Raw genomic sequence first — 14641 nt, forward strand, 5'->3', positions numbered from 1 at the left:
CTGTATCCTTCTCTGTAAACCTGACACCTTATTTATTTGAGAATGATTCAATAAGGTTTAGATAACATTTTCTACTCTATCCTGTTTCTACCGGAGAATTATGAGAAATGAGTTGGTTGCTTCCCTACCCTCACCAATTAGCTAATATTAGGTTGAGTCACCTCAAGTTAACAGTAGATTGCCCTCCCTGCCAAAGTTCCTCCCCCTCCCGTCACCTCCTCCTCCCTGTACCCCCTCCCCCTTCCTGTACCCCTCCCCCCTCCCTGTACCTCCTCCCTGTACCCCCTCCCTGTACCCTCCTCCCCCTCCCATCACCTCCCCCTCCCTGTACCCCCTCCTCCCCCTCCCATTTTCTCCTAACAAGTATTCCCTCCATGATCTTCTGTTTCAACTAGTTACATTGCATATCTTAATTTCAATAATCTACTCCAAGTCTGTCAGCCACTTAGTGAAACTGTTACTGGAGATAGGGCTCTCAGAGGCACAGGTGTACACAGGCAAATTCTGACTATTTATTTTGTAAATTGGAGCTCCACCATATGTCTATAATTTAAATGTACAACTCTGTAGAGAAAAATCTCTAAAATCACCTCATTTTCATCGCTGAAAATTTTTAGCCCAATCTGCAGTGCTACCTACTCTTGAAATGTGCATTTCATCTTCATTTCAAGTAGATTTTACTTTTCTGTATATAAATATGTTTTTGGTTTGTTCAAGGAGGTCAGAAATATGTCTTCTTACACGAGAATGTTACTTTATCTTATTCTCCTCTTAAAATACAGCTATCACTTCACCTCACCTTTCAATAAACTTTAGTTATATTTTGTTTTCTATGTAATGAAATTAAACTAAAACAAACTTATTCATTACAGACCAAAGCACATTTCCTAATACGGTCAAATATGACCTAATAAGGTCTTATATGAACGTTTATGAGTATTTTCTAAACACTATGACCATATTTGGTAATAAGGTTACACCTTATTGTTTTTACCTGATGATCCTGAAATTATTGTTCCATTGAATTCGAATATAATATTTGCTGCTGGATGACTTTCGGGTGGTACACATGGCAACACAACGTCGTGTCCCTCTGTAGTATTTAAAGATAAATCTGTTCTAGGTCCAAAATTACTTATACCTGAAACAAAAAGAAGAGCAACATGATTAACAATGTTTACAAAATAAATAAATAAATAAAAGTAAATCAATAAAAATAAGTAAAATAATACTGTGAACATAATCAGACCTTAAATGATTCTTTATTCATGCGAAAATGTTGTTGTTCTTGGCTTTGCTATTTTTTAAGTTGACAAGCTTTCTATAAATAGAAATGGTGACCTTGACTTTGAAAATTGTAGCATACTTGACCTTTGAATCAAGTCTGATGAAAGTCTCATAAAAAAATTGAAGCTCATAAAATGATGCAGATTCAGCTAAGCAGGAATGCATAAACATTTGAAAATATGTTATGAGTAAAAAAAATGGCATGAAAGTTGTTGAGAACATTAGGCATAAAGTTTAGAGCCTTTGCATAGAGTTAAAAAACCTGTATTGCTGAAGCTTTGGAGGAAGACGACTGAGAGGACCAAGACGACTTGGAGGACGAAGACAAAAGTGTAAAGACAAGCCACAATAAAAGGGAAATTCCCTTTAGTTTAACTTGAGGGTCAGAGGAAGCTGGATCTACATAATCTCTTAATAACTTCTATTATATCACAATTATGGGCTTTATATATATATATACTACCGGACATGGACTTATTGTAATATCAACATGATCATGTGGTTATTACCAGGCATGGACTTATTGTTAAATCAATACAATCAAAATAAGATAGAATTCTTGTCCTCCTAAGTTTGAAGTAGCAGGATAGGTGAACTTGTTCTGGTAAAAAATCTCCGGAAATTTGGGCCGTACATTGGTAACTCAGAATAAATACAAGTATGTAATAACAATCTCAATAACAAAACTTGTTTGATACAAAAATAGAGATTTCCAAACCATCCTTACACAGACTTTGATTCTGTCTCTCACATACAGCTAATTAATTGCATTAAAGATACAGGAATGATTAACAGGAAAATGGCCGACAATCTACACCCCATCAAAGGATTTCGTTTGCTTTTAGATTAAGTGCAGTGTTTAGTGTAATATTACGATGCACTCAGAAAATATAGAGTAATTCCTTCCCCCTTTTCACTGTGTCTGTGACTACAGTGGCTCCCTCTATATACTATTGCCCTGTTTCTGTGACCATACAGTGGCTCCCCCTACATCTCTTTGCTGTGTTCCTGTGACTTCAGTGGCTCCCCCTATATACCATTGTCCTGTTTCGATGACTATACAGTGGCCCGACCCTACATCCCTTTGAACTGTTTCTGTGACTACAGTGGCTCCCCCTATATCCTATTGCCCTGTTTCTGTGACTACAGTGGCTCCCCCTATATACGTTTGCCCTATATATGTGACTAGTGGCTCCCCCTATATCATATTGCCCTGTTTCTGTGACTACAGTGGCTCCCCCTATATACGTTTGCCATATATATGTGACTAGTGGCTCCCCCTATATCATATTGCCCTGTTTCTGTGACTACAGTGGCTCCCCCTATATATGTTTGCCCTATATATGTGACTAGTGGCTCCCCCTATATCCTATTGCCCTGTTTCTGTGACTACAGTGGCTCCCCCTATATCCTTTTTAACTGTTTTCATTGAATATGACAAGTGAGTATACTGTAGCTACATTACAAAAGAAAAAGGGGTTTCGTATCGGCTAATATAATATGTCTTATCGTGAATTGTGATAAGTCTGCCTAACAAGATTGTAAACGATTAGATATTTACAGAGCTCGAGATTCTCAAATGGCAGTGATTGGCCCAGAAAACAGAAGGAGTTTACATAATCAGATAATTGATGACCTTTTGTCCCCTGTTATCCTAATAGGACTGTACTTACGATTGAGGAGGACTAGTCCATTTTAAGATGTAGGGAGGACAGATTTTTTGTGGTTGTGTATATCGGCTGCAGTGTTTATTGAAAGACATGTGTAGATTGGTGTGGTTATTTTAGATACTTCACTGTTATGGTTAATAAACAGGCGTGGTGGAAAACCAGGACTATTGTGGAGAACAATCTCTCTGAAGTTTTATGTTCGATCATGTTTTGGGAGTGTACTTTATGACAATGTGCAATGTTTAAATTGTCAGCATCATGCAGTTCTGTGCTATCTCAAGGAGACAAATGCAAACATTACACAGCCTCCCAAAACATTATGCAGCCTCCCAAAACACACGCACATTCACCACACAGAGAAGGCCATCCTTAAATGACCTTAGCTGTTGATAGGATATGTCAAACAATACTATACTTAACCAAACCAAACCATTGTAGTTACCAGTGTTTGTACTAATATTTCAAACATGGGAAATTTTAGAAATAGCCATCACTAGGTGTCCTGTAAGTTTTTCATCAACTAAACAACTCTGCGATAAACTAAAACGATAAACTAAAACCACTCTAAGTTCATCAATGATTCCTTTTTCCCCAATGTTTGAAGTGATAAGAGTGATCCATTCTAATTTACACAGTAAGCTGATTGACCAACGTTACTGTATAAAATAGACTTACAGTGCATGAAGTACACACATCTGTGAGGAGAATGTACACTTTGCTATCTCACCAGGTTAGAGAGCTCTGTAAAGGGAATCTATCACAGGCACTCTTTTCCATGTCAAAGTTTAGATTTATCAACAGGAAGTTGGGTTATCATGCCCGGCAATGATTTGGCTACATTTTAGATATCAAATAAAATATTTACACATGATAAGAATGTGAGAGAAAAAACTAACATCTCCTCATTAATTTCAATGTGTATATCAGTTTTTATTGGGTAACTGTAGCGACTATGAAAAGAAATACTACACCTCGGGTTCAGAAAGAACTACTATCAAATTGACATACTCATGTTAGTGAAAAAGAACTTCTTTGAAAAAAAAATTATGATAAGGAAGACTTCATGGAAATTACATATCAATACTTTCTGTATGAAATTTGTTTTTTACTTTTGTGTATTTTTTGTGTATTTTAAAGAAATCACGTACAAAGGTAGGGGCTGTCCAGATACACACTTACTATTCTTACCATTTTAAGAGATCGATATTCTTGAGTTGGAACCCTAAATTCTGTTAAAAGTTGTTGAACCCTAAATTCTGTAAAGTTGACAAGTATATAATGATAATAAAGCAATTTCAGTATTCTTTTTAACTTAATTAAAGGTGTTTTCCTTTATGATTTTTACCTGTTTCCCTCCAAAATCAATACATACTTCCAAGTTATGTAAATAGTTTATTTGTTAAAATGACAGAGAATTTTTGGTCTTATTCATATTTTACGTCCGAGTTTTTTAAATGATCAAATCTGCATACAACATTAATGTGAATAATTAGCTGAGTACATTTACAGGGCCTGAGTACATTTACAGGGCCTTTAACAATATCTTCTATCACACTGGACCTCCAAGACTGGACACTTTTTGATATGAGAAGATGACAATAATGTTTGTTATTGAGGTGCGAGAAGATGACATGTTCATTATTGAGGGGCGAGAAGATGACATGTTCATTATTGAGGTGTGAGAAGATGACATGTTCATTATTGAGGTGCGAGAAGATGACATGTTCATTATTGAGGTGCCACAGAGTGACAGATGTTTGTAACTATTGAAGTTCGAGAAACCAGCATATGTATTATTGAAGTGTGAGAAATTGAAACATTCGTTAATGCGATGCAAGAAATTGACTCATTCTAACGAGGTTTGAGGAATTGACACTTTGTTACCAAGATGAAAGAAAATGACACCTTCGTTAATGAGATGTGACATCTTACCTGCTTTTGTTAATTGTGCAGGGCGGCTTGTAACAGATCCTTGATCAGTTTCTGCGATACACTCGTAAATCCCTTCCCGCCGATGTTTGAACTTTTTTATAAGTAAGTTTGTGCCTATAATTTTAAATCCCTGCCTTTCGTTTTCTCCTGGTTCTATAAATTCCATATTGAATCGCCATCTCACTTTAGCACTAGATGGCGTTACTTTACACGGTAACGTCACAGACGCCATATTGGATATCACAGACGACTCCGGTTCTTCCAGGAAGATTGGAAGCATTTCTGAAATAACAAAGAAAATTTCATTTATCAATTAGTCAAATACAGTAGCTCAACATTAACAAGAGATGAAGATGGAGAAACCAGGCTTGGTCACTGATCTTGGACTTAACATTAAAGTTTTACATTGTATATTGATTATTACACATATAATATACAGTATATGATATTTATAATGAAGTAATTTACATTGTTTGAGATCTAACGATGTAATATACAATCGATGAAATGTATTTAAAATGAAAACCTTGACACCAGTGGGACTTCAGCTGAAAATTTTGTGTTTTTTATATCGAGTGATTGAAAATCAAACCTCATCAAAAATATTCAGTTTTGTTCCAGAAAGTATTTTGTTTTGTTTCTTTATTTTGTCTGGTTTTGATAAATATTATGATTATAAATTTCCGTCCTGAAAAAAGACAGTTCCCTGACCAGATGATACTCAGAATTACAGAAGAACTTCACAGTATTATATCGTTTATAAGACAGTAGATTTATTTACTAGTTAAAGTAGATAACATGTTTTCTTAAATCTGATACTTTGCTACTATGGCCGACGAAACTATTCATCTACGTGAAGCATCACAAAATAATCAACACACACTTTCTCACCTAATGTAAACAACAGGATGATTTGATATCGTAGATAACATCAGCACGGAATGCTGTCGTGCATAGTTAGGCAAGTCTATTCATTGAATTATTTGGAAATCTTATATTTCTGAAAAATTCTTGGAGATAGGACTTTATCTAAACTATGAAAAATATTTTTTAATAATAATATCTTAAGAAATATCTGCTACCAATAGAATTAATTTTAATCTTTTTTAATTGATAACTAATTATGATTTCGAGGGTTACATTCTGACACAACTAGGCTTCACTCCCCTATTTAGATGAATGGTCTGATCTAGTGACACTTAAAACCAATCTAATCCTGTAAGAAATATTTAATAACAGAACAGTGTGGTACAACCCCAGTGATGTCAATATATGTTACAATTCTATACAGGCAATGAAAACATCTGGATTTGTTAAACCAACCGACACATCTACCCCCACCCCCTACCACATGTCCCCCCCCCCAAATCTACAACTGTTTTTGTATGCACATGGCCTAAAAACAAACATGTGCAGGGCATTGCAAGTAATGCATAAGCCGCCCTCGTATGAAATTGGATTTCAGTCAGCGAAAAAATTGTTGAGCAGTCGTAAATTTGAACTTTTATGTAAGTGTGTTATAATGCTTCTGCTAGTACACGATTCAGAGATTCCACGATTTCCTTCTCCGATTCCAAGAGTCGAGACCGCGACAAGAAAATTACATCACCAGTGGCGCGGGGCTTCGGATAGAAATTCCTCATGAAATTTGACTCATTTAATCTTATTTACAGGTCGGGTTGTTTTTAATCATTCAATTAAAGCAATTTACAAAATAACTTAAACTTCACGTTATTTTAAGTGATTAAATAAATTTCCGTTTTCCTTTTCACTTTGTTTCCTCTGGGTTACAGTACTGAACGGTGTGAACAGGTTAGAATTTTCAACATTGTGTAAACAAAGAGAATAGATATTCCTTTTCTTTTTCTTGAGGTTTCAATTTTGTTTCAACAGGTTTGTACTTTTCAGAAAAAAAAATCAAAGATTCTATATCCATAGTTCCATTATAAAATATTTATGTTAATGCAGTCTTTGTTTGACAGATTTTGTATTTATTATGATCATATTTTTGTGTGCTATGTGTGAACAATCACATTATACCACATTCAACCTCCAAATTGACAAGCCTCAAACTCCAGATCTACATGTCTGATCATTATAAGATTAATTTCAGAAACTTATCCACGCTGATGTTGGTATAGATAATTCATTATGATGTCACTTGTGACCTTTGGCCCAGCTTGGTTTCCAGGTCAACACAAAACCCTAGCAACACCCAAATTTATTTACATATGAAAAACAAGCAAAAACAATCTGTTTTATTACTTTACATAATAAATTTTCATGAAAAATACAATATCTTGCCATAAGAAATTTGAATAAAGTTTTTGTCTGTGTGAAATTTACATATACGGAATCATATTCAATCTCTTTATACTGTCACGAATAATGAATGTGGGCAATGATAATGAAATTTAATAAAAAAAATAATTTCACGGTAAAGTTGCCAAGAGAAAATGGGTTGTTTGTTATGCCACAAAAATCATGTTTCAAATTTTCAGCATGCATGTAACTACATCGCCATTTTTTCATGTTATTCAACATTTCGCTGTAGTAACGGAGTGACATTCCATTGATCCTAACAACACACTGTGCACTGTAATGTTTGGAGGCTGTCAATGTCAAACAATGGCAGCACAATGACAGCCTATCACCCAGGTCAGTGGATTTAATCTCTAACCCATGTCAAATCAAATTCCTAAGGTAAAATCAAATACTTCAGAGGTAAACGCACGAAATATCTAAAATTACAGTTCGTAGGTCTGGTTGGCAATGCAGCTTGGTGTTAATCAATGAAATGTTTTTGGATATCAAGTCCTCACACTGAAATAATCAAAGTAACAGAAGAAATTGGCAAAATTTCTTTACAGAAACATACAGACATCTTCCTTGAATCATTTGATTGGATAACTGACAAATTAGTTTTAATGTTTTGAACAGAACTACTTCAGAAATACACAGGGCGTTAAGAATGATCAATATTCCGATGCGTTATTTAAGTAAACAACAATAATCTATATACCATAGATAAAATAACTACTATTCTCTACTGGGAACATGAATATAGTTCTAGAGAAAAATCATGACCTCTTGATTAAAACTAACACCATCTAAAACTCATTTATAACTGATAGATGGTCTTCTATAAGTATATTTTCCGTGGTCCATCGAATCCGATCTTTTCATCTCCTACCATTGCCATACCCTGCTTCTCTACTTCAAAAGCTGGTAGTGAGGTTTATATGAAGGACTAATATCTATTTAAGTGTCTATGTTCATGTGAAGGCGGACCTCAGGGTTAAAGGGAGCCTCACTCCGGGCTGAACCCTAAAACCCAGAGTTACTAAATAAATGGGAAAAGTATCTCGACCAGATGAAATATTAACTAATAAATCACAGCGAACTCTGATATAGAGAAAACACTCATTTCTAACATGTACCCTGGTATATGTGGGACCAGTACAAATGGGTTTTAAAGTCAAACCAGATTACCTTAGGCCAGAAAATGGATCTAAACCCGGAGTAGTGTACTTATGCTCCTCCATAGCCTGAAGAGTTCACAGGACCCTCCTACTATAGAACTAATGACAGGCCTTTCATAAAACATGTGTTTGTGTAAGGAGAAAGGGCTGCATTAGATGGTATTGTAAAACACAATTAAGATTGATAGGTTTCTGTCTCCGAACAGGATTAAAGACAAATGCCATAAGCATCATTATTCCTCCATAAATTCGCCCACCGATTTGTTATTAATATACCTTTTTTTCCCCTTTTATTGTTTGTCTTCATTGTTGAATGATTCGGAACAACTACATCCACTGAAAAAATGGCTCATTGTGTTGTCATGGAAACCAAATTACAATTAAAAAAAAAAAAAAAAAATGGCCAAAATGTGTCGTCATGGAAACTAAGGACAATATCATACACCAGGTTCCTTTTATGTTTGATTTAGACACACAATCACCGTGTTCTAGCATTAAGAGAAATTTTATCATGGAGTCTTTTCTATCATACACATTAACAACCAATAGTGCGTTGAGTACTAATGTGAATTCTCCGTAATTTTCTCTCAATTAAGACTAGGGGTAAATGTGTTTTGGAAATTCTAAAATTGATCACCATAAGATGAGTACATCGTAAGTCGATCTGAATTTACTCAAATGAATGAAAAGAAAAAAATGTTCATGAGGGTATGAATTTTATTATTCAGATCTATAATTACTATTTTAGTAATTAGACTCTGACCTTTGACCTATATACAGACAATTTACCCCCTTTGATTATGACCTTGCGGCAAACAGTTCCAAACACCACAGCTGCAATATTTTCAAATATTGAACGGCATAAATAGAAAATCGGCTAAACTTTAATTTGACCAAAATAAACCTGCAATTAACTTGTAGTAATTATTGAATTCTTGATCAAGACAAATTAGTTTCAGGACCGTTTTCTTTATCATGTTTCCTGTATAAATATCCAGTTGCTATCTCCACTCTCTAGCATAGAACAGGATATTGAATACCAATGTAATTATGACTTTGCAAAATAAATCTGACATAACATAAGAATTCCCCCAAACCGTCGCTGCCAATCGTGGCTAAGCAATCACGAGGCTTCTATTACCAAATCTATAGTCTTCAACATCGGGAGAAAACTTTAAACTCAGTTTATCTAGTTGTAAATCTTAAATACATGCACTCCAGGTAGAAAAAACAGTTGGCGGCTTCAATGAAAGTAATTGGACTTGCATTGGGCTAGCAAATAGCACCGAAAAAAAAGAGATGAACTTTTTTTGGTGTAGGAGTTTCGACAAGATTTGTTTCTATTTTCATCTCATTGGTGTCTCAACATAGTTTTTTTATTTTTGGTAAATACATTGCTACATTCCTGTAGTTTACTATCAATGCCTTTTTGTGTGACAAAAAATTATTTCATGCCTTTTTTTCATGTTGATATTTCTATCAAAATATTTTGTACGTGAAATAAAGATGAAAGTGTTAACCCTGTAATATTTCTCTAAATAATTGTTCTTTAAAAGTTAATATGTACTTTATATGTGCAGATATTTTTAAAACTGCACTCTGAGGATGATTTTTCTTTGTATTTTTCAAGAGTTCCAATAGCCATGAATGAAATGAGAATCAGATCTCGACCTTTAATCAACACACACAACATACATTGTTTCTGTTAGACGAAATTGAGCGATCCATTTGTGACTTTGCCAGAAACTGATATGATAGATAGCCCAACAGAAGCTTTTTTCTCTGATTGGTTGTTATAACATGTAGTTTTGTCGGAAATATATACTAACGCGACCCTAGACACGTTTCTTCCACACTTTAATCTGACAAAGTCACGCAATAATTTATCCAATTTCCTCTTTGCTTTAGTCGAAATTCTGTCTACAGTGTCGGTTATATGATACGTTAACCCGTTACATATAGAGAATTACCCCTTGACCTTGATGTTACTATAAATAGAGCTGCCATGACCTTGATGTAGGTAAGTCAATTTGTAAAGAAATATTACTTTGTCATAATATGGATTTTTATTCTTTATTTTTAGTGGCAAAAATAAAAAAAATTCTACTGGAATTCATTTTGCTCCAAACTGAGTTAATTCAGTGGCAGACGGGTCATGAGTTTTTAGATCAAGGGCAAAGCAGACTTGTGTGTCAAATTTAACCAATTTTCTCCAATAATATGTTTATATTGAGGCTGTATTTCATAGACTATTTTTAGAAGTCTTATATATTATACCGCAAATTTTGAAATCCAACTCTGAATTAACACGATGATGTATATTTTCAAGTTGAACATTTATCAACTTAATGATATATATAATAAATGTCAACATTTTGCATTATAAAAGAATACGATAAAAACTTTGAATGGTAATTGAATTTCTGCAATATGTATTTTATTTACACATCGCTAAATGTATACAGTGTTGAAACAGTTCAAAAATCGCTGATCAAACGTTCAAAGGCGGAAAGAACATTTTAGAAACCGTTGACTATGAAATTGGTGCAGAAGACATGAATTTATATTTTTGATGGTAAGTGTTTTTTACAGATCTACATAAGGTAGGCTACAGGGTGTTAAAATATCGTCTGCATTGTTTGGTGATAACACAGTGCCGTCATAAAATCTTGCCATCGCGCTGTAAATCTACAGAGGACCACACAAACACAAGAAAATACATCATCCACCTATCTGATTAAAACTCACAAATATCAGTTATGAAATTGGAGATAAACTTCTGGGGCTTTCCTATTTTTATTGCCACGATTTGGAACAGAGAAGACATCCGAGATTTTAACTGTATGTATCTCACCTTTTCTACACTCCAAGCCTCCATCTTGTTTTTATATGTAACATGGACTTTGTTAAAATTCTGCACTCTTTTACTCTGTATTGCCTTGGAATTGGTAACCATGGAAACAGGTTCACTTAACTTCAATCTGGTTAATTTCACTGATTTAAAAAAAATATGTTAAAAAAGGCTAATAAGATGTTCTCTTTGGCAGAGAAGAAACGTTTTATAATTTTATTTGTATGGGAACGACCACCCGGCTCATCTGAATTGTTATGCAAGAGTATGGTTTTGGAAATGAGTGGGACATCAAAATGAAATCTTAGGCTATAACCTGTCATATATAATACTTGGAAAAAAATAAATTGTTTAAACGTTTTCTTAATATTTAATTAAACTGTGTCTCATCATATGCCTATACAAATTCTTCAAAGAACAAAATATTTCAAATTAGTTCTGTAACTAGACTTTCCAAGAACCAATAATCACGCTAGCACAATAAGACGTTAGCTGTGTTACACCAAGCCCATTTGGAGTCCAGCAGTTTCTTTACATAATTTTACGTATCTGTTTTCGGCTGTTGTAATATTTCATATACGTATGTCAGACGGAAATAGAAAGATGATAGATCTGCCAACATCGGCAATCTGCAATTAACAATTTGGCATTGAAAAATATCAACAGGTCGATGTTTATTTCTCATTTCTATGTCAGTTTCACAACATATGGAACTGACAAGCTGGCTGTAGGAACATGTCGGGTACGGGAGGAGAATGTGGCATTCGTGCGGGCGTGCATGCATGGCCTGGACATTTGGTACTGAATACACACAACCACATGTAAAATGCTGTGATTCTTCTTTCCCTGCTTAATCCGCAAATACCATGAAATGAATTTTCGTGTGTACTAAGTAATATCATTAAATAAGTTGACAAATCAATTGAAAATTGACCTTGATCACCATATTCAGATATAAACAAAACTTAACCTGAAAAGTCTTGTTAACTTGAAAAAATTGTCATATTGTCATATCTCATTCACAAGTTTTTAATAATTAAAGACAAATTTACGATGTTATTTTAGTTTTTGAAACTTAATTCATACTTTTTTTTAATTTAATATTTTTTGAAAATTAGATTGAATTTTACAGATGATCAACAGAACTTGTCTTTAAGTAAATCAAACTTTCGAACACCTGATTGGAGTCAGGCAGCAGGTGGAAATCTCTTCTGAACAGATTTAGGGTAAAAACTGGAAATGGAGAACAATACATGGCGAGAGAAAACAGAGAAACAGGTATGACAGACGGATCGGAAGATGAGAGGTTTTGTACGTGGCAGGTGATTATAAGGGGCTGTTTACAGTCAGGGTAGGGAGCAGTCGTGTGCCAACTCAAAGTTGCCAAAGGTAGGATTTTTTTTCTGATGGAAAAGTATGACAATAGGCATGAAAAGGAATATATTTGCTGAAAATTGTTAATTTTTCTATGAAACTAGTCTTTATTGGAAATGAAAAATTATAATCTTCTGTTTGTATTACCGCCTCAAGGACAGCTTTTAACACAAATATTCCAAAACATGTCAAAATTAAAACAAAAAAAAGAAATCTTATTTTGAGGATGTGGGGTTATACACAAACGTGTGTCTGTCTGGATGTGTCAACATGTTTATTGTGATTGTTATAAGATTTGAAGATTAGAGTTATCTGCCCATGGATAATAACACCTATTAGCAGGGACATGTTTGTCATCATGTTTAGATTTAAATCACTAAATCATTACAATACCATTAAAAGATAACTCAGAGAGAATCTCCAAATTTCACATTTTGTACAGAATCAGGAATACATATGTATTTTGTAAGGAAATAGGAAATGTAAATGTACAAGAATTACCGTCACTATGCTTTGAAATATGAAAGGGTCAAGAGGTTTATGTTAGATATTTGTATCCAAGTAGGATTCAAAACGAATAGAACCATATGAAGGTTGTTAATTTCAAACCAAGAATCAATCAATCAAATCTATTTATAAATGATAAATAGGAAATTAACACAGCGGAAAACATTTGGACTTTGGGACAAAGACTTTCAATGTCAACGCAAGAGGGATACTTGTAAAATGCATTTTTAAAACCTGTTGTTGAGATTTCGAGATGAAAATATGAGCAATTATTCCGAGCATTTGCCAATTTAGAATAGAAATTAGATCAAGCAGAAATGGTAGAAAAGATTTTGTCAAAGGGAGATTACTCTTGCGTGAAGTCTAATGGCCTATTTGCAACTAAAAGCCTTCTTTCTCCTTTCCGGGGATCTTGTGTGTGTAGGTTTTTTCTATGCCCCTGACAGTATCACACTCATGTGGATCATATGCAAATGACCCGATCAAATATATATCTGAGGACTGGCACAATGGTGTCCTAAGCAAGGCAGTAACGGATTCCTATAAATCATTTCTTTAATGGTCACCACCATTCATACAAGGTGTTTAGAAATGTAGTAGAGTACCTAGAACTTAGCTACCAGGCAGCCACGTTTGACCTCGAGATATTTTGAGAGATAGTTTGAGGTAATTACCCACGTATCTCCTCTATATATTCTATAGAAAACACATCTGATACCCCACAAAAATCAAACTTATTGTTAGTGGATAAGAAAACCCCTTATTTACCTAATGGGCTTATCCGTTTCTGTAGTGAAGGTTAATCCAACATCCAATTGAAGGGAGAATAGGATAAAAATTGAAATACACGTCAAGTATATAGTGATTGGTACTACACACCTATATTAATTTATTATGCTGTTAAAAAATTTGGGGTTGGAGTATTTTTTCCTTTTCTTGTTTCCTGTAGATCTCAGAAGAAAAAGTTTACTACTTAACGCAGTAAATCAAAGAAAATTCAATATCTAGTATGTACACGAATATATATATTTGAAATCTTGATACATATATCTTCTTCCTTGGGTTGAAACAATAGTTTGGCTTTTACTTGTAAACCTGTTAATACAATAGCTATTGTTCTACCAATGGTATTACCTGGAGGAAGATAAACAGTGTCAAGGTTAAGTGTTATAACCACTCTCACAAAGGGACTCAGTTTTGTGTGTCTGCACTCAGATACATGGGAGGTTATATTGAAACTGTCTGGAATAATTCCCCCAAATTTATCTCTCAGGTTTTACTGGAACTGTCTGGTCCCCACCTCCTTACCCTCAAGTTGTATTGATCCCCGTCCAGAGAAAGGACCCCCCCCCCCCCCCCCCCCCCCCCCCCCCCTCCCTCAAGGAATGTGTTAGAACTGTCCAGAGAAAGGACCCCCCCTCAAGGAATGTATTAGAACTGTCCAGGGAAAGGAATCCCCCACCCCCAGGGATTTTAGAACTGTCAAGGGAAAGGAATCCCCCCACCCCCAGGGATGTATTAGAACTGTCCAGGTAAAT

At 34.8% G+C, this 14641-nt stretch overlaps 1 protein-coding gene across 1 annotated transcript in view; it reads right to left on the reverse strand.

Annotated features, from left to right (window-relative positions):
• The window catches only part of LOC117340481 (cell adhesion molecule-related/down-regulated by oncogenes-like), a 177897-nt gene that overhangs the window by 33511 nt on the left and 129745 nt on the right, over nucleotides 1-14641 (reverse strand). The window contains exons 4-5 of the mRNA XM_033902240.1: nucleotides 4890-5171; nucleotides 995-1141 (exon numbers count right to left, since the gene is read on the reverse strand). Of these exons, the coding sequence (XP_033758131.1) occupies nucleotides 995-1141; nucleotides 4890-5171 (429 nt within the window). The remainder of the gene's footprint in view (nucleotides 1-994; nucleotides 1142-4889; nucleotides 5172-14641) is intronic.

The sequence above is a fragment of the Pecten maximus genome, chromosome 13, assembly GCF_902652985.1.
Source record: "Pecten maximus chromosome 13, xPecMax1.1, whole genome shotgun sequence".
In the NCBI taxonomy this organism is placed as follows: Eukaryota; Metazoa; Mollusca; class Bivalvia; order Pectinida; family Pectinidae; genus Pecten; species Pecten maximus.